General features: G+C 41.5%; 1 protein-coding gene across 1 annotated transcript in view; it reads right to left on the bottom strand.

Moving 5' to 3' along the window:
- HLTF (helicase like transcription factor) overlaps positions 1 to 18,950 on the bottom strand; it is a gene marked incomplete in the record, with an annotated part of 1,324,997 nt that overhangs the window by 431,948 nt on the left and 874,099 nt on the right. The window contains 2 exon segments of the mRNA XM_044070619.1: positions 9,866 to 10,045; positions 15,462 to 15,597. Coding sequence (XP_043926554.1) covers positions 9,866 to 10,045; positions 15,462 to 15,597 — 316 coding nt within the window.

Here is an 18,950-nt window from a genome sequence, read left to right as displayed (position 1 = left end):
GTGGTCGTTAGTCTTGTAAACACCTATGAACCTAGGAAAGAAGGAGAGCTGCTGCAGAAGAGGCTGAGGAATACCCATTAAAGGGGGAAGGGATTTCCAAATCATGACTTCTTGAAAAAAAATCCTATCTCTATACTCGTTTCCCACCTTTCTATAACCTGTAGAGTCCAGTTTTCAGATTTTGCTGAATTCTGGGCTGTTTTATAGTTTCTGTGTTGCCCAGACCTTATTAAGACAGAAGGAAGCTTCTCTGTTCATCAGAGAGAGTGGTGAGCTTTGAGCAGCCTATTTGTTGCTGGAGGAGTGGTTTCAGCTCAGAATCTGTAGTTTTATTTGCCATTTTGGGCTACTTCTATCCCTTTTATCTTTCTATTTAAAAGCCTGTGTTTGCGCGGTTTTGAGCATCGCATAGCACCGTTTAACTAGGGTTAAACTATTCCAGGTGCCAGCACATCTGCTCTTCTAATTTTCTCTTAGATTTAGCCGGTTTTCTAGTTTTAGCACTCAAAACTATTTCCTTGTGCTCAGCACTTGTTCAAAACTCGTTGCAAGCACTAAATCTACAAATTACTGCAGCACTCAACTTTCCTCACTTGTTAGGAGGAAAACAGTTTTTAGTACTTAAATTAATAAGCACCTATCCAGGCATGTCTAAGGGTCAACTCCTGGTATTTTCCCCTGTCCACCTGATGAATCTGGGCATCTTGGGGCAATGTAGCAATTGCCTCATGTACACTGACAACCCTCCTACTACCACCCAACATTAGAACCTGTGAGAGATGCACTTATATAGCTAAACTGGAAGCCACGCTCTTTCCAGCCAAGACTGTATTAGACAGTCAAGAGGAGAAGGTAAACACCTGCACCATACCCGCACTACATAGTCCATCAAAACTTACACCACCTAAACCCAAACATAGTAACACAAAACACACACCGACATTCACGCAGGCTCTCAATAAAAATCTGCCTAAACAACAGAGACCTCCAAAGCTGAAACACAAGCAACCACAACCCCCCAACACTACCCAAATAACAAACAGCCCACAGAATCAGTGTGCCACTCAACCTCAGCCCATAAGGCAAAACAACGTACCAAACACACTAGTCATAGGTGACTCTAAAGTCACGCACACTTATGTCCCCACTCACCAGGCTAAACAAGGAGAAGGTTACTGTCAGCTTCCTGTCGGGTGCCAGGATCCGCCACATAACGTAAGCACTCTGGTCACTCTACAACAAGAACAAATATGACTGTCATTGTCCATGTTGGTGTAAATGACCTGTCCCTCCCTGGACTACATGAAAAGAGACATGGAGGAGTTCTCGGATCATGTAGCCCAGGCAGGTATTACCCAAGCCCTGAGCAGCATCCTGCCATCGCCCAGAATTATACCACAATACAAGGACAAAATGACTGATTTCAACACTTGGCCAAGCTTCTGGTGTCATTCTAAGGGGATCCGGTGTCTGCCTGGGATGACACATCAACAGACCACGATGCTTTGCCAGAGATGGCCTGCACCTGTCACCCCTGGGATTCCGGACACTGGCTAAGGCTCTTGTCACCCCTATAGTGCCTTTTTTTAGGCAAGGTTCAAACGACAAACTCACCACCGTAGCAGGTATAAGCAAGCAAAATCTGAGGGTAATGCTACTCAATGCTAGAAATCTAAACCTCAAAATGCACTCACTCGAGACACTCCTTAAAATGGAGAACATTGACATCTGTGCAGTGACAGAGAACTGGTTCAAGCCTCCAGAGAGCACCCCTGCATTACCAAGCTATAAGTCATACCACACCTTTTGGTCACCTAACCTGGACCGAAACACTAAAGGAGGAGGCGTGTCCATATTCATTAAGGATATCCACACCTCCAGGCTAGTTGCTCAACATAATGTATCTGAAATTATCCAAGTGCAATTAACACTGGGCAAGACTGCAATCCAGGCTGTAGCTTGTTACAGATCCCCCACCATGCCCCAGGATGCCCACTTTTTTAATTTCTGGATATACTGGGTAATATTAAGGTACAGCCCAATAGCCTAATAATGGGTGATTTCAACTACCCCATCATCAACTGGGAAAACTTCTCATGTACTAACTCATCTGCTCAATGTTTTCTGGAATTCATAAATTCCAACGCCCTAGATCAGCTTTGTCCACACCCCCACCAGGGACAGCAATATCCTGGACCTGGTCATTACCAATATGGGCAACCTATGTTTCACGCCAGAGGTCAACTCCTCGCTGGTCAGATCTGACTACAAGCTAATCACCCTAGACATCAATATCCTGCACCCCCCCCCCATTAAGAAAACCACCACAAAATACTTCTCCAAAGCCAACTTCATGATTCCTAAAACAGAAGTGGCAAGCTTCACGACACCCATACAGACGGAAAATAGAGGTACGACTGCTGAACCCTATACAAATGCACTGTTAAGTACATATACGAGTGCATGGATTGTGCCATCCCCAACAGAATCAAGACGCTATCCTCCAAAAAAAAGAAGCCAATCTGGTGGTCCCCTGCCAAAAACAAACTCTACAACAGAAGGAAGAAGCTGTTGTAAAAAAGAGCAAAATTCCCTGATTGCAGGAACTCCCTGGTCAGCCTCAATAAGAAGCTGAGATCCCTCAGAAAATCCTCCAAAGTTAGTTACAAAAATAAAATCGCCATTGATTCTAAAGACAACTGTAAAGCATTCTACAGCATGTCAAGAATCTCAATGACGACACTCAGTTCTGCTCTGAGCTACAGCACAATGGCACTAGATATACAGAACCAACTGATATTGCCAACATCCTGGCAGTTAAATTCAGTGCAAACTTCACCCCCCTCACCCCCCAAAGGGCCCATCACTATACCGGAAGAATGCAAAGCCCCTGTAATCACAGCTGCACAAGTAAAGACCGCTCTCCCCAAAGCCAAGAACACAACATCCATGGGACCTGACAACATCCCAGGCTGCGTTCTGCACGAACTACAGAACGAACTGGCACCCTACCAAAGTACCACGTTCAATCATAGCCTCACTTCAGATTTTGTGCCTACTGAATGGTGCACACTGACTGTTATCCCACTCCATAAAGGGGGCACCACCACAGACCCTGGGAACTACCACCCCATTAGTCTGGCGAACCTGGTCTGCAAGGCCATAGAACATATCATCTTGGAGCTTATAAACAAGGACATAGGTAACCGCCAAACTCTGGACCCCACTCAGTTTGGGTTTGTAAAAGGTAGGTCATGTCTCCTAAACCTGATTGACTTCTTTGAAGCAGTCACCACAGCCATGGACAAGGGTAAGGTGGTGCGCACACAGCCTATCTTGACCTCACCAAGGCTTTCAACACCATCCACCACTCTGGAATTATAGATAAACTCACTAGACTGGGCATAAATCCCTATGTCACAAGATGGGTGGCCAAATGCCTCACTGACAAAACCCACACAGGGAAAGTAGCCGACTCCAAATCCCACTTCAGACCAGTGACAAGTGGAGTGCCACAGTGGTCAGTCCTGGGTCCTCTCCTGTTTGGCATCTACTTCTCAGAAGTCCATGCTAATACAGCAGGTCTTTTGGCTAATGAAGTTTGGAGACGACTGCAAACTAGGTGCCATAACAGAATTGTCTAATGATGTGGACATTCTACAAAGGGGCCTCACTGAGACTGATGCTTTGGTGTTAAAGTTATGGCCTCAAGCTCAAATGCCAAGAAGTGCATTGTCATCCCCTTTGGGAAAAGCACTGTATCCATGAACTACCACATAGGTGGTAGCCTACTAAACACCAAAAGTGTGATAAGAGACCTTGGACACAGGTGGACAGTAGTCTCTCCTTTGATAATCACATCGCCACAGTAGTCAGGAAATCCTTCTACATGGCACACCTCATCACAAAGGGGTTCACCTCCAGAAAAAAAAAAAAAGAGGTCATTGGTCTCTACTCATCCCTCATCAGACACATTATAGAATACAACGCCACGTTTGGCATGTACCTTGCAAAACATCTACAACTAGAAAGGCCACAGAAATACCTCAGAGGATTACCAGCCTCAAACAGATGCCATACGCAGACAGTCTCAAAAAACTCTAGCTCTACTCCCTCACTTATCGCCTACTCAGAGGCGACCTCTGCCTAACATACAAAGCCATGTCAAACCCAGATCGACTGGACATGCTACACTTAAAGAAACTCCAATCCCTCCGAGCCACACACTCCAGGGACCTAAACCTTGCCACCACAATAAACAGAATATGCTGGAGGGATAGATTCCTGTCCCAGAGACTTCCCATTCATGTCAAGCAAGGCTCCTCATTAGCCCTCTAAGAAAAATCTTGACAGTTGGCTGGGAAATAGGAAATTCACCCAGGGGATCACTTCTGTGACCCTGCTAGACAGAGGTGCAGGAAAGTAACTTTCTTGGGTGGTGAAAGCCAGGGAACTTTTTTGGCTAGGCTTATATAGGCTTCAAGGTCGATAGCCTACTACCTACCTACCTATGAAATACCCCTGGCAAATAATGGAGAAAATCCAGGACTCCTCAGTAATCTGTAGCCAAACAGGGAGAGAGAGAGGGGTGGGTGCAAAAAGAAAGAGGAAAGTGGCCAGGAAGAATAGGATAGTCAGACAGCATCTGGTTTATCTGGAAAGGGAGACTCTGGAAAGGGAGATTTCTGAGGCACAGAAGTCTGAGTAACTTTAGCCAGAGGAGCCCACTTGCCACAATTTTTACTCTTAGGAGGAGGGTGAGATTGCCTTGGAACAATGGCTGGCTTATTGGGGTAGTTTCTCTGAAATTTAGGCACAGGAGAAAAACTTATGTTTAAGTTCCTGTAAAGCCTTGTCCTTACCCTGAGGGGACTTATACATAGCAGCAGCTTCAACAAACAAGTGTTTATTATTAAGAGGGGCATCCATCAACTGAGCCTTAATATCATCAGGAAAAGTTTGAAGCCGAAGCCAAGAATACCTCATCACTGACCCAAAAGCAGCAGCCCTAAAAGAATATCTGCTGCATCATAACTATACTTGATGGAATGACGAGTCACCTGGGAGGAAGCTCCTAACAGGGATAGGGCAGAAGTTTTTACCCTCAGAGTCTGGAAGATCAGAAATAATCTAATAGGCCTGGGATAGGACAGTCAACACACACCTAGACATAAGGGTCTGATAATTAACAGCCCTAAAAGCCAAAGTAGAAGAAGTATAAACCTTCTTGCCCAGCTTTTCAATACAGCTGCTATCTTTATCATAGGGCAGTAACTTGGGAGAAGGAAGCTATTGAGAGGGCTTGGCAGAAGCTACCAACACCACAGAGGGACAAAGTGGAGGACACTTGTGCAAAAATTTACAGTCCTCAGGCACCCTATAGAATCTATCAGGTTTCCTAGGAAGAGGGGGCTGCGAGTCTGGAGCCTTAGAAGCACTGGAAAATGCATTCAACAAGTCAGCCAAAACAGGAGGAACAGAAGAAGGTTTAGGAGAATCCATCTGCTGCAACTCGTACCTTTTATGTACCTCAAAAACCTGAGCACAATCCCATTTGAAGAACTCCATCACCCTGGAGATCATATCCCCAACAGAAATCTCTTCCAAAGGAGTATCAGGACTGGTAGATTCCTTTCCCTCCGATGCATAGTAGAAAGGAGAGGGAATCTGAGAAGAGTAAGCAAGAGAGTCCTTACCCGAATCCAGCTCCTACTCAGAGGAATCCTGTTCTCCCTGGGTTTTTTTTAGGGGAGTAGTGGACCAAGGGGGGGGGGGAGCTGGAACAGAAACTCCCTGAAGAGGTTTCAATACCATCAAAGCTCTAAACAAGTCCTGAGTGAAGGAGTGCCATTCACTCTGTGGTTCCTTAGGACCAGGAGTAGTACATTTAGTGTTTTGCTTTTTCTTCAATGGGACGCCCTCCTTATAAAATTTGGAAGGCTCTGACCCAGGACGGCATTCAATAAGGGCAGTAGGGAGTTCTTCTATGGCTACTATTTGAGGAACACCCCTAGGTCCCTCGGAGACAATCAGCCGTAGTCCCTCCTGAGCATCCAAGACAGACATCTGCAATGCCTCCTTGGACGTGCTTAAAATCAGATCCCTGCCGGCCTCCAACCCAGTCATGACAGAGGAATCCCAACAGTAAAGTCAAGTGAACCCCTGGGCATTCACTCCCCTTGGGAGAGATGTCTGGTGGAGGCTGAACAGCAGAAGATTCTGGCCTAGGCTTCTTGGCCTTCTTCACTAATGGCTGTCCCTTGGAGTGGAAGTTCCCTCCACTGTGTTTTTCGCAAGAAGCTTAAGACACCGGTTTTCAAGCTAAAGCACCAAAGAAGAGAGTCTACTACGAAGGGTTTCAGGTACAAAGGCCTGACAGATGGAACAGGACATATGGACGCGTGAGGCACCAAGGCAAAACAGACACCGCTTGTGGCAGTCTTTATGGGGAATCTGTCTCCCACACTAGCATTTAACCTTCTTGGGTGACATGAAACCCCACAAGTAACTATAAAAAAAGATAATAGCCCAACAGGGCACTTATCTGCAATGTCTTGGTGAACTAGCAACGGAACTGGTGTTCAGACCAACTCTCAAGAGAAGGCATTCAGACTGGTGGCAAAGAAGTTCTGAGGATGGTCCATCCAGATGTCACCTTTATGTCCTATCCTACGCAAGGAGCATACATCTAATGTAGGGCGTACCTTAAAGCAACACAAAGCTTTAATATACAGGCCAGATGGCATGCTGCCCTTGGCAGGGGATCCCTAATGTAATGAATACTGCAACAGTGAAATGGAAGGACATCTACCCAAGACATGAGTGTTTGAAACTATTCATCTCAGCCATCATGAGTCAATGAGAATGAATTTTTACTTTTATTCTCTGAATCTGGTAAGCACAGAATGACACAATGGGATCATGACGAAAGGTGTAGAGCAACCTTCTCTGCCACCAAAGTACTGTGCCCAAATGCAAACTACTCTGTTCACGTAAATGCCTGGAATGCCTGGAATATCTTCTCCAAACAGACCCTTACTGATCCTCAGTTCTAATACAGCACATGTTCTACCACATTCACATACACTGGGTGTGTGTGCCAGTTACTAGATGGGTGATGCACCACTAACAAGTCTCCTGTCAAACAGGGCTATAGAAGTTTCTGTCCTGTTAGTTTTGTTACACAACAGACTGGTTGTTTGACCTCACTTGAAAGTGTTCATATTTTGACTCTGTAGAAAGTCTGAAAAATAAAAAGCACCAATGTCAGTTCAAGCAGGTTTACCTACAATACTGTTCCTTGCTGTACCAGCACCACTTGACCTAAACCACAAGGGCCAAGGAGAGTTCTCCAACACAGCAGTGAAGTGTCTGCTATTTGGACATGTAATGGGTTCAGTAGGAGAAAGAAACTCAGCACCGAGACTGGAGGGAGGATCTCAGTGAGAGAATCCGCTCTATGACAAGCTCCATGAGATCACAGCAAATTTGAAGCCACTGACATATTGCCTTTACTGTAGTGTAGCAGTCTCATCTACATACACACTGACGGAATTGTCTATACATTGGCTGTTACAAAGGAGTACACGTTATTAACCACTTCTGAAGTCCTATTCAAACATTCACCCATGACTTTTCCTCAGGTAGGCATGAAGGGCATCAGAGAATATGCAACTCCACCCAAATACAAAGGGAATCCTCTAGAACTAGACTTGCAGGTAGCTATTAGAATGTATGGTGATCCCAAAATAACAGAATCAAAGCGAAACCTCAAGAAGGGTCCTTGCTATGAAGTCTTGACAGAGACATGGGAATCAGGTCATCCAGGTAAAGGAACACTGCAGGCACTTTAGAGGACAGGTGTTTCATTAACAGGCAAAATCTCGGTGAAAACTTGGGGGAGGAGGTATATGACAGGACAAAGAGCAGCAGCTTTCACTGACGAGGACACTGACTACAGTAAACTGCAGTAATATTCTGTGAAGCTCCCAAATAATGCTGTGTCATTGAGAAGCATTTCACTCATTGTAGTTGTGCTCATTTCAATGATATTTAAACAGTGGAAATCTCACCTGCAACTGGAATAAGGGACGGTTAGCATTTTTGAGTAAGTTTTTAGTTTTGTGTTTTACAAAAGTAGAACCACTTCAGTTTGAGGATTATAATAGTGTTTTTATAAGACATTTATAATTATAAAAGAGGAGGGGGTTAAAATAGAGAGAGATGTAGGGATTAACAAATGAGATTATAGATCTGCCTATTAACAACTTTCTTATTGTCTTTCAAGTGCAAATGTGATGCACAAGATCATTTAATTACTTACATACTTTAAAACTTAATTCCACTTACTCATGCATGTCTTACTTGTGTACAATTGCTTTCTTCCTTCCAGAAACTTTATGGTGACATTTGGGAGCTGGAGATTCTGGAAAACAGTATGGACTTGCTAACTACGCATAAAGATGGAAAAATTTCAAGATGCAGTAGAGGGTTCCATGAAAGCGGATGATGAAATGGCATGGGCTTTGAAGTAAATAGATCTATAATGCAAGTTACCATTATTATATGGGCTTATTTGGGCCACAGAGGCATAACAGACTCATGGCTACTTGTCCAGGTTCACAGTTAATAGCACCATCTGTAATAATACAGTACAAGTGCCCTGTCACTATAAGGTGTATCCTACAGACTAAGAGATGACCTGTGTCTGGCATACAAGGCATCCTCTGACCCAGTAACTGATGGATTTACTGTACGAACGTCTGGGGATCTAAACTTCTTGTGCAGCAAACAGTATGGAGGGACATGTATGTTTTGCAGAGGATACAGTTGATGTGGAACATACCCTCCTCCCCCCATCCACATAAAACAAAGTTCATCTCTGTCCATATCCAAGTGCAACTTAGATTTATAGATGGAGAAACAGAAAATTTGCTCCAGGATGCCCTGTGTACAACTAATGGACACAGGCAACTCCTAAATGCTTTATGCCATGCATGGGACCCTCAAATTATTTATGGCACAATCCCCGTTATTTTCACTGGGGTAATATATAATTATCAACCATGGGATGGGTAAGGTTATTTACAGCACAAAAGGGGAAATCGGCTATGATTAAAATGGCCCACAAGGGCAGCTAGCATAGTACTTGCCTATGAACATACAATAGGAAAAGTAAAATGCTCAGGATTGAATATTAGGATCACTTTTTTTCTTTCTTTCTTTTTTTTTAAATAAACCGCAGAAGCTTTCACTTGAGGGAGCAGTCTATGTGAAAGCTTGTACTGTTTTTATCATTTTTTTTAAGATAAAATGACCCCGCTTGTCGTTCCTGAGCCAACTGTGATTGCTGGTTCTATTGAGTGTTCTGGCACAGAAAAATCTGCTAGGGCTGCCTTGTGACTGAAAACTGGAAAAGCACAGAGGAACTACACTCCAAAGGGATATAGAAAATGCATCCTAATGAGGGCGCTGAAAATCTGGGAGCAGGAAAAATGATAAAACTTTGAGATGGAAGAGGAAGCAAAAATGTCTCAAAAGTTAAGTCTTCCAGAAAGGGAAAAGAGACATCTAAGTCAGCAGTCTAGGGTAGTGTTCCAACTCTCACTTTTGAAAACTGATATTTCTACTTAAAAGAAAAGTCTGGCCAGAGATAAGGCTGGTCTGAAATATCTATGGTACAAAGCGGGGGGGATATGCACTTCATATCAGTGCTACCTGACTTTTCTAGGAAGAGAAGACAGTAGAGAAAAAAAATATTTTATCAGTTTTTTTCACTTGAATTTGAGAAGTTTATTTTTATTTTTAGGTTAACTTCTGACACCTTATTAACCCTGCACAAAAAGTCTTACTTTTTTATCCTTACCTGCCAATAACATTCCTGCCATCATTTTTAACAGCATCATAAATTCTTCGCTCTTCCGATGATAGTTCAACATACTGAACAAATACTTTTCGCTCTGGTAACACCAAAACGGGTTTTCCTTTTACTTTGCTTGTCTTGGTTCTTCTTAGGGTTATGTTCTTAATTAACGCCTGCAGTCGTCTACGTGGACAAACATTGTTAAAACCAAATTAATACATATATAAAATGTAAACATTCCTCTGACATTTTAGTAAAAACCACAACTATACCAATTGGGATTAGTTCCAGATTATAAAATAGTCAGATAAGCACTCTAGAAGTTTCTATCTGATGTAACAGAGAGTACAAAATACAGACGAGAGTATTTACTGCTTTTAGAGGTATCCCATCTGATACACAAATATACATTCTCTGAACATAATTCTTTGAACGTCTTTGGAGTGGAGGATGGTGGAACTCCCTATTAAAATCCATTTGATCCGATTCAGCTGTGAAAACAAATAAGCAAGCTTCGGGGCACTGCTTCCAAAAAAGAAACCCAAAGCACTCCACAGTCTCTCTCTCATAAAATAAGCCCTAGTGCAATCTACGCTTTCAAATGATCCTCCTCTGTTCTCAACCACACTCACTCTTATCTTCCATACTTCCTCTCCAACTATCCCTCTGTTACCCTCAGCCCATTTTTACCCTCCTACACCTTCTACTTGTACATAAATCTCTAGAAAATTATACTGGATTTTTTTAATGGCACTGGAGTATTACATGCATGCTGCTTACCTGTCTGCTAGTTAGCACAGTGAGTTAAAGCTCTGAGCTGTTAAGGAACTGCTTCTTGTACACAAGGTACAGGATTTGAATCTCTTCACCTCCATTTGCCTATTGTGCAACTCTAGAAAAGTCACTTAACTAGACTATGCTCCTTGGGTTGCCCCTGAAAAGAACCATTTGTGTCTGGTGGGCGTCTCCAGTTATCGGATTCTCTTTGTGATTTCCGAGTATGTTATCTTCTCAACTATATACCCTCTGTTTAAGAATTTATTACTGTTCTCTCCAGAATGAACCTGAAAATGGTCTACTATGACCATGGTCTAGTCCTGTTAATAAAGGGAAATAACCCCCCCCCCCAAGAATGTAACTATTCCAGCTTCGGACAACTACTGTAATATACAACAGGCTTTTCAACAGAAACCATGCCCAGCTACAACAAGTTTAATTTCTGTGGTTAAACTTCTGAGTAATACTTCTCAAAACATTCATATTGTACATGTGCTTCTGGAACCTGCATTACTTACCAGTTGCTGCTACGTCTGTCTTGAAGATGTTGGTATTGACTTTCCAGATCACACCTACTGAAAAGACATGTTCTGCCACATTCTACAGTGAAGCCACCAAACATTTTGCCTGTGTGCCCCATAGTCCTGTGAATTAGCGTCTTACCTGCTACAGTAAGTGCATTAATGAAGCCTAATTTCAAAGGCCCTTTAAATACCATTTTTCTTTTGGAAGAATCTACCAAGGCTCAAAGTGAGAGTATATTAAATCATCAAAGCACTTATGGGCACACTCTTCTAATGCAGTATAAACATTCTGTGCTGTTAATGCATAACAAAGACTGCAGGTGCAGACTGTACTACATATGGCTGCTTTGCAGGCAGCCACCAAATACACCCCCCCCCTAAACAAAGCAGCACAGGCTGCTGTACTTCTTGTCAAGTAAACCCTGATGAGTCTTCAAACTGCATTTCCTACAGAGGCATAACAAATCCCCAATCTGGGATCTACTTCAAAATGAGCTGTCTGTCAGCACGAATGCCTGATTCATGAGGTGCAAAGGAAACCAAAAATTGACTGAAACCTTCGACATTCTTTAGAGATTAAAATGCAAGCACATAACTGTCTTCAAGGGGTCACATGATATACTCTTCCTTTCCCTTGATTATGGAGGTGATAACACAAAAGTATTTTCAGATTCAGTGGAATATTCATCAATAACTTTTGTAAAATGAAAGATCAGTAGTTAATCTTCCGTCATCTTTGTGATATACCACATAGTGTTCAGAACACAACACTTTTCACTAGCTAATGTAACAGCCATAAAGAAAACTGTTTCCCAATACAGCTTTAAAGGAACTGAAAAATCAAGCTCAGAGGGAGCCTTTGTTAATCTTTCAAAAACACAACTAAGGCTTCATTTGAAAGAATGGATTTCTTGGAGTGGGGGTGGAGGGATTAAAGGGCAACACTTCCTTCAATTACATTTTCAGTACATACAGCTGCTGAGCCTTGAAGAAAGGAAAAGACAACTGAGATCAAGTACATTAGGAAAGTGAACCGGAAATGGAACCAATCCTTTGCCCTCTTACAATCAACAGTAAAGTGGATTTGGACTTCCAAGATTACTGCACATTGAGTAACAGCTTAATTCTGGCTCTCCCAGTGTAAAAACAGGAACTTAGCTGAGAAAGACAGTGGACATGGACTTCAGAGTAAATTTCAGTAACTAACTAGCAAGTGCACTGCCTGGATGCTAGGAAAAAATAATAAATACTGAAGACCAGAAGGAAAACCAGCTACAAAAGGTGATGAAAAAACATAGATTGGGAAAAGTACTGTAGTTCTTCAGCAAAAAGAAGTGCAAGCTCCAGACATGACTTCCAATAACCTTGAGGAAAGTATAAAGTAATTACATACAGGCCTGAATAAAATAAATTAAACACTGATGGAGTATATCAACTCAAACAATAAAAGGCTGGAAATGGAAGACTCTTTAAACAGATACTCAGATGAGATGATAACACTGGAAAACTCAGATGTCAAAATGAAAAAAAAAGCTGGCTGAATATGAGACTGCACAAGAAAAATGTTTCAAAAAATAATAGAATTAAAGGCTAGAGCATATAAAGAAAACCTGGGATTTTGTACTGTACCTGAGAAGCTGGAAGGACCAGACTGTATTAATTTCATGAAAGCACATATAAGAAACTGGACTAGTATTCCACAACAGGTATTGTTAACTGAAAGGGCACATCGTGTGTACGCTCCAAACCTGGCTATGAGAAAACAACCTACACCTTTAATAGTAAAAACGCAATCTTACCAGCAAGAGTTTCTCAAGAAACATGGCGCATTATATCGAAGCCACCAATTCCTAAACAAGACGGCTAGAATCTCCATAGCCAATTCCCAGCTAATCTCCACCCTACTCTATGCATCCCCCATACTTACCAACCTTAGACAGACAGACCTACACAAGCTGGATGCTTGTTGCAACAAAATTGCTAAATTTGTCACAAACCTCCTACCGCAGCCATCACTGTATCTCCCTTAAAGAACTACACTGGCAAGAACTCACACAACTTCTTCTCTTTAATCAACTCACCCTTGCTCATAAACTTATTAACCACCGCCTTAACATCCCTTCCCTTTAAATGTTTCTCCAGCCCTATCACCCCACTAGGTCCCTAAGATCAAGCAACAAAAATCAATTCACTGTTATCAAACCCAAAAACTCAGCAGGGGAAGCCATATTTTCACATACCATATCTAAACTTGGAACAATCTTCCACACTCTATAACTACTCTACCTTCCAGCAGCCTTTTCAAGACTGCGCTCAAATTTCACTTAAATTTGCACTGGCTTTGTCCTTGTTCTAATCCAGACTAACACCCCCACCCTTACCCCCCCCCACCCAGACTCTTAACCCAACTATACTAGCGCCACTACTAACCACAGTCAGAAATAGCTAGTTGTCTTTACATACTTTAACATCTTATCTGACAACTTTGTTACTAATATTATAAATGACAAGAAACTATCTTAACTTGCAAAATTTACTGTATATACTGTTGATAATCAATATCTTGTTATTGTATTAAAGCCAACAACCTGTAATGTTGTTTACTACTGCAGCAACTTTGTATCTCTATTTATCATGTACATGATGTGGAACTTTTCTCCCAGGCATCCGCTAAAAAAGGACCTGCGTCCAGTTGGAATTTCCCGGTAAACACATGTAAATAAAATAAAATAAGAGTTGATTCTCACAAAACTGTGGCAGAAGGACAAAGTACTAAAAGTTTGCAGACAGCAGAGTGTTTGTGGAGAATGACTACTCATTGTACACCAGGCAGAAGAGAAATACAATTATTCCATTACATGGGAAAGTCAAGAAGCATGAGTGAGATTCAGACTGCTATACCCAGCTATCTTCAAAATATTTTTCCTGGGAGGAAAAAAACATTTTTTTGATGAAGTACATGCTAAGGAAGAAATACAAATATTTGTCCAACAAAAAAGTGAGCTGTGAAACAGAAGGAGATTCTACTTCTTGTTCTTCTGGTAATAAAGACCAGACAGACTGTGCCAGTGAAACCTTTCCCAGTGTTTCAGCAGAAACTGACTAAAATAATCAACGGTGCACTGGAGATGAAGCAGAGACATGGTTTGAGAAATGGAGATGCACAGGAATAGAACAAGAAAATCTGGAAATATTGGACTTTCTTGGACCTTGTTAAACTTGCAGGGGACTCTAAAGGATATGCCCTACTTCATGCCATTAACATTTGGAGACTAAAATCAGTAACTTGGTTCATAGATGTGTACTAGGCTAATGGCCCTGGAGCCTTTACAAGCCTAGCCCATAGAAGTGCCCTGGCATTGTGCCACCCGGAAATTGACAAATGTGGGATTACAAAGCAATAATTATATTTGTGAAACAGGACAAAACAAGAAACTCTGGAAATACTGGACTTGTTTGGACTTTCTTAAACTTGTAGGGGACTCTAAAGCATATGCCCTACTTCATGTCATTAATGTCTGGAAACATATTCAGGAGAAAGGAACAGGAGGGAGAGAGTTAACTGTAAGTAAAGCAAAATTTTTGTTAACAATATTACTTAAGTGGTGCACGATTTTCTCTGCATCTTATAAAGTATATTTTTTCAGTTATTTTTTTAAGTATAATGGGGATACTAATGTAAACAGGTGCTTCTGTTTATTCGTTTTGTTGCTTTCTCCCTTCTCTCTTTCTCCCTGATCAGTTTTAAGAAATGTAGGCACTGCAATGTAAACAAAAAAAAACAAGGATTTGGTTAAAAGAGCATGACAAAAGGAAAATGAAGTAGAACTAATTCACAATAAATAATCACAGAAGGTAGACAATCCCACAGATGTACTGAAACAATGAGCAAATACTAACAGCAGAAAAACAAGTGTGAATTACTTTTAGAAGTAAACATGGGACCTGCGCAGCAGGTGAGAACAGAGGGTTTACATACAAGTGATGTAGATGGGGGGGGGGGGGCTAGGTGATATGTAAAAGCACCTGCAGTCAGATCAATATCTAAACAGCATTTCTGTTACTTCTATGCAAGTGTAAAAACAGGATAAGCAAATCTACCATCTTCCCCTCAGGCATAGGTGTCCGCATTTAATATTCATGCCAAGAAAAGATGGGCGCTGTACAAAAATGTAGTTTCTTCAATGATGAGTCAACAGCACTGTTGATTTTTAGAACACTAGTCAAAAAGAATAATTAATCTAATAGCATTAAAGAAATGTGCAAAAAGGCAGTTTTTTTCCCCCGCAAGTACGTACTTTAGTCCTCCATGATCTCCTATAGTTACAGGACGCTCAATTGTTCTGTACCACCACTCCCTCTCGGTGAAGGGTTTTAACTTGAAGAAAGACAGAAGAGACCATAGATCCTTCAAGGAGTTCTGTATTGGTGTACCTGAATGTAAAGAAATGGCTCAAAATCAGTTCATGGAACAAAATACACATGCAAAATACATAAAAGAGTTATACTGTAATAGCAGTTATCATTTTCAAAGGCTTTGGAATATGTAAAAGTAAGAAATGCTGATATTAGTACATCTCTGACAGGCACTTCTGCAGCAGGCCAAGTCCCAAGGACTCTGTTCCACTTTATTCCCACAATTCATCTAAATGTTCTTTTTTAATACCTATGCCTGTTGTCAAGTGCAGCCCCCCAATGTGATGTCTGCAGCACATGTACTGGATTATGTTTTAATTACTGTGAACCAGGCATATTTCCTCTACAATGATGCACCACGTCTGACTCCTAGTCAACCAGAAAGGCTGGACAGAACTGTTAAGCTGACGACAGCAGCTCTTGTCATGGCTCGTTGTTGTGAGAAGTATCTGCAGTTGTACGCTTTTGTCTCACACCATCATGGTGGGTCATGCAGGCCACTGGCCACCAGCTGTACTGTTGAGTGGACACTACTGATCTCAGTATGGTCTGATCTTACCACCAGGACAGGGGCTCAACAATGGTCCCTGGGAACTGCAGCATTGTCTATGACCCATGTATCCTGTTGTGAAACACAGAACAAGGAGTCTACCAGTTGTGTAATTCCTATGGCAGTTGCCTTCACAGTTTCAGAGCACTCAAGTCCTAAGGCTTTCCCAGGGAGCTACCCTCTAAGTCTACCCAGGTCTGTAGGACTTCTGTTGGCTGTAGGATGACAAGACTCATTTTTATCTGCCCTTCTGAATCCCTGATTTTACAAGTCCAGAAGCTTCTGTGAAATTCTAACGTATTTAGAAACAATTTCCTTAAGTTTCTGTTGCTGCTGTATACAGTTATGATTTTATGCTGCATAGTTTTCTTTTTTAATAAGCGACCACAGTACACTGTGGCATCATGTTTGCTCACTGTCCCCCTTTCCACACAAGTATGACAGAGTTGCTTGACTAGATGGCATATGTGGCAGTATCCTGTTGAATAACTCACAGTATAAAGGGGAAAGATTCATGACTTGGCCAGATGACACAAGCTATACTGTCCACATGCCCTCTTTAATTGTATAATGGTGTATGCACCATGTCTGTGTACTACTGAACATCACCCCTATAAAATTGTTGCATGCCGCCTGTATTATGGAAGGATGGCACACATTTCACCAACATACATGTCTATGCCATCACACACTTATGTACTGTTAACTGTATACAATTTTCATGGTACACCACATTTATGAATAGCAGGGCCCAAAACCAACTCAAGAAAAAAAAACAAAAACACTACTGCACAAAACAAACAACCAATGCAATACTGAACAGTTAATCTGGCATGTACAACTGCTTAATTAGTAGACTAGCATACTGGTGGTAGAGCCAACACACACAGATGAGGCACAAGCTACATGTGTGGCACTGCTGTAAAATAACACCAATTCTGTTGCGTCTTCATAAATGTGGTATTTTGGAAACTGCATGCAAAGGGACAAAAGTAGCTACGACAGCACTTTGTCAGACCTAAATATTTACTCTGAATCTATTGAGTGATTTCAATTCATTCATATTAAAGAGTTTCCAAAATGTGAATAGAAAAATTATATACCTGAGAGATGTTGCAAAGTCACTGCCTCACATTTTTCTGATCTTCCATTACTAGATGCTCTTGTCACTGAAGTAAAGCTCGCCAAATGTGAACCAAAAGGGGAAAAAACAACCTTCACTTGTGAATTTCAGAAAATGCTCAACTGCTGATCCTGTAACATACAAATCCAGAATGTACTCCATTTTACTCATAACTCGTCTGCAACAGTAGGACAGAGGTACTCTACAATGAGAGCTGTGATGATGTTAATTAACAAATGGTACTCTGTTTGAAACAAGTGTTTTCTTGTAACCTGATGAGAAACAAGAGTCTATGCCCATTTTGCGCAAAGAGTCACTAGAGGGTCCTGTGGGTGCATGATGGCTACAACAGAGCAGCTTCTCTAGACAATTTCTACCCTTATGTAGGAGATGGTGGTGGCAGCCATATCTATGGCACAATCAAGAGCTATGTCCCTGCTGAAACCATTAAGCAGAACATCACATTTAGAGGCCTACTTTGTTACCTTCAAATGATGGAACAAAACAGTTAGGCAAAAATCCCAGCAGTGTCTTTTATGGGGAAACCCAGTGGTATATAAATGGATATTCCTATTTGGGACTGAAGCAACTCTGAAAAAGTGAAAAACATTCTTCTAATGTGGGTAGGAACCACATTAGAAACTCAGGCCCATAAGTTCCATGAATACAGTTTTTTTTTTTTTAGAGGTAAGACAGTCTGAACACAGTTAATAGCTTAACCCTATAGGTGTAAACAGCAAAGAAACTATGATGGAGATCTTAATTACTGGCCATTTTGAATTAGGTTTATCGGCAGTTAAGTTGATATGTCTAGCAGTTAGCCCAGAGGATTAAGGATCTGCTGTTAATTAGTGGTTTACTGTAGCCCAGGGGTACAGAGTTTGATCCCTTCTACCTCCATTTGCCTATGTTGTGACTTTCAGCAAGTCACTTAACTAGAAGTGCTCCTATGTTGCCCCTGAAAAAGGACACTTCTGTTCAGTAGGCCTACCTGGTCAACAAATGTATAAAATATCAATAAAAAATAAAAGGAGGCCCATAGGTGCTGAAAGCTTAGTAAGACTAGTTCAAAGAATTTCGAGTTATGAAAATGTTTATAGAGAGTCATTTAATAAAACTGTTGACAAGGCAGTGATTTAAGGAAAAAATACAGTCTTCCATACTCTACATTAGATGTGGGAAGATAGGGTACATTGCTAAGTACTGTGAAGAAGGATACTGGAACAGAAACTCAAATTCAAATATCTAGAAAGCAGGGAGGAATGAAGAGAGGATATGGTGTGTAACTAAGCAACAACATACCTGGTGAAATCAGTTTTAACTATTGTGCCACTGCAAAATTAATGACAAAGAAACTAAAGTAGCGGGTAAGGAACAAGGTTTGCTTGATTTAGTGTATTATCACTACAGTAAAAGCTTAGTATACTTATAAAAATTAGACCTGCTTGCCAAAACAATATAGATTATAAGCATTCATGGAGGAGGGGAAGTTGACACCCGTTTGCTCAGGTGGACACTTCCCATACTTTAAAGATCTTTGACAATAGTGGAAAAAAAACTGCAAAGAGCTTTGTATACACCCAAATGTGCTGTAAGAGAAGCTACGCACTTTGTCAAATCTCTGGGGGCAGTGGACAGCCCAAACAGTAAAGCACAGAACTAAAGTCAGAGCCTGTTGCTATAAATCTTCTGTATTTT

The sequence above is a fragment of the Protopterus annectens genome, chromosome 4.part1 (assembly GCF_019279795.1).
Source record: "Protopterus annectens isolate FY-2018-M chromosome 4.part1, PAN1.0, whole genome shotgun sequence".
NCBI lineage: Eukaryota > Metazoa > Chordata > Ceratodontiformes > Protopteridae > Protopterus > Protopterus annectens.
Note: the sequence above shows the minus strand (reverse complement) of the source record. Positions and strands in the feature narration are given on the sequence as shown.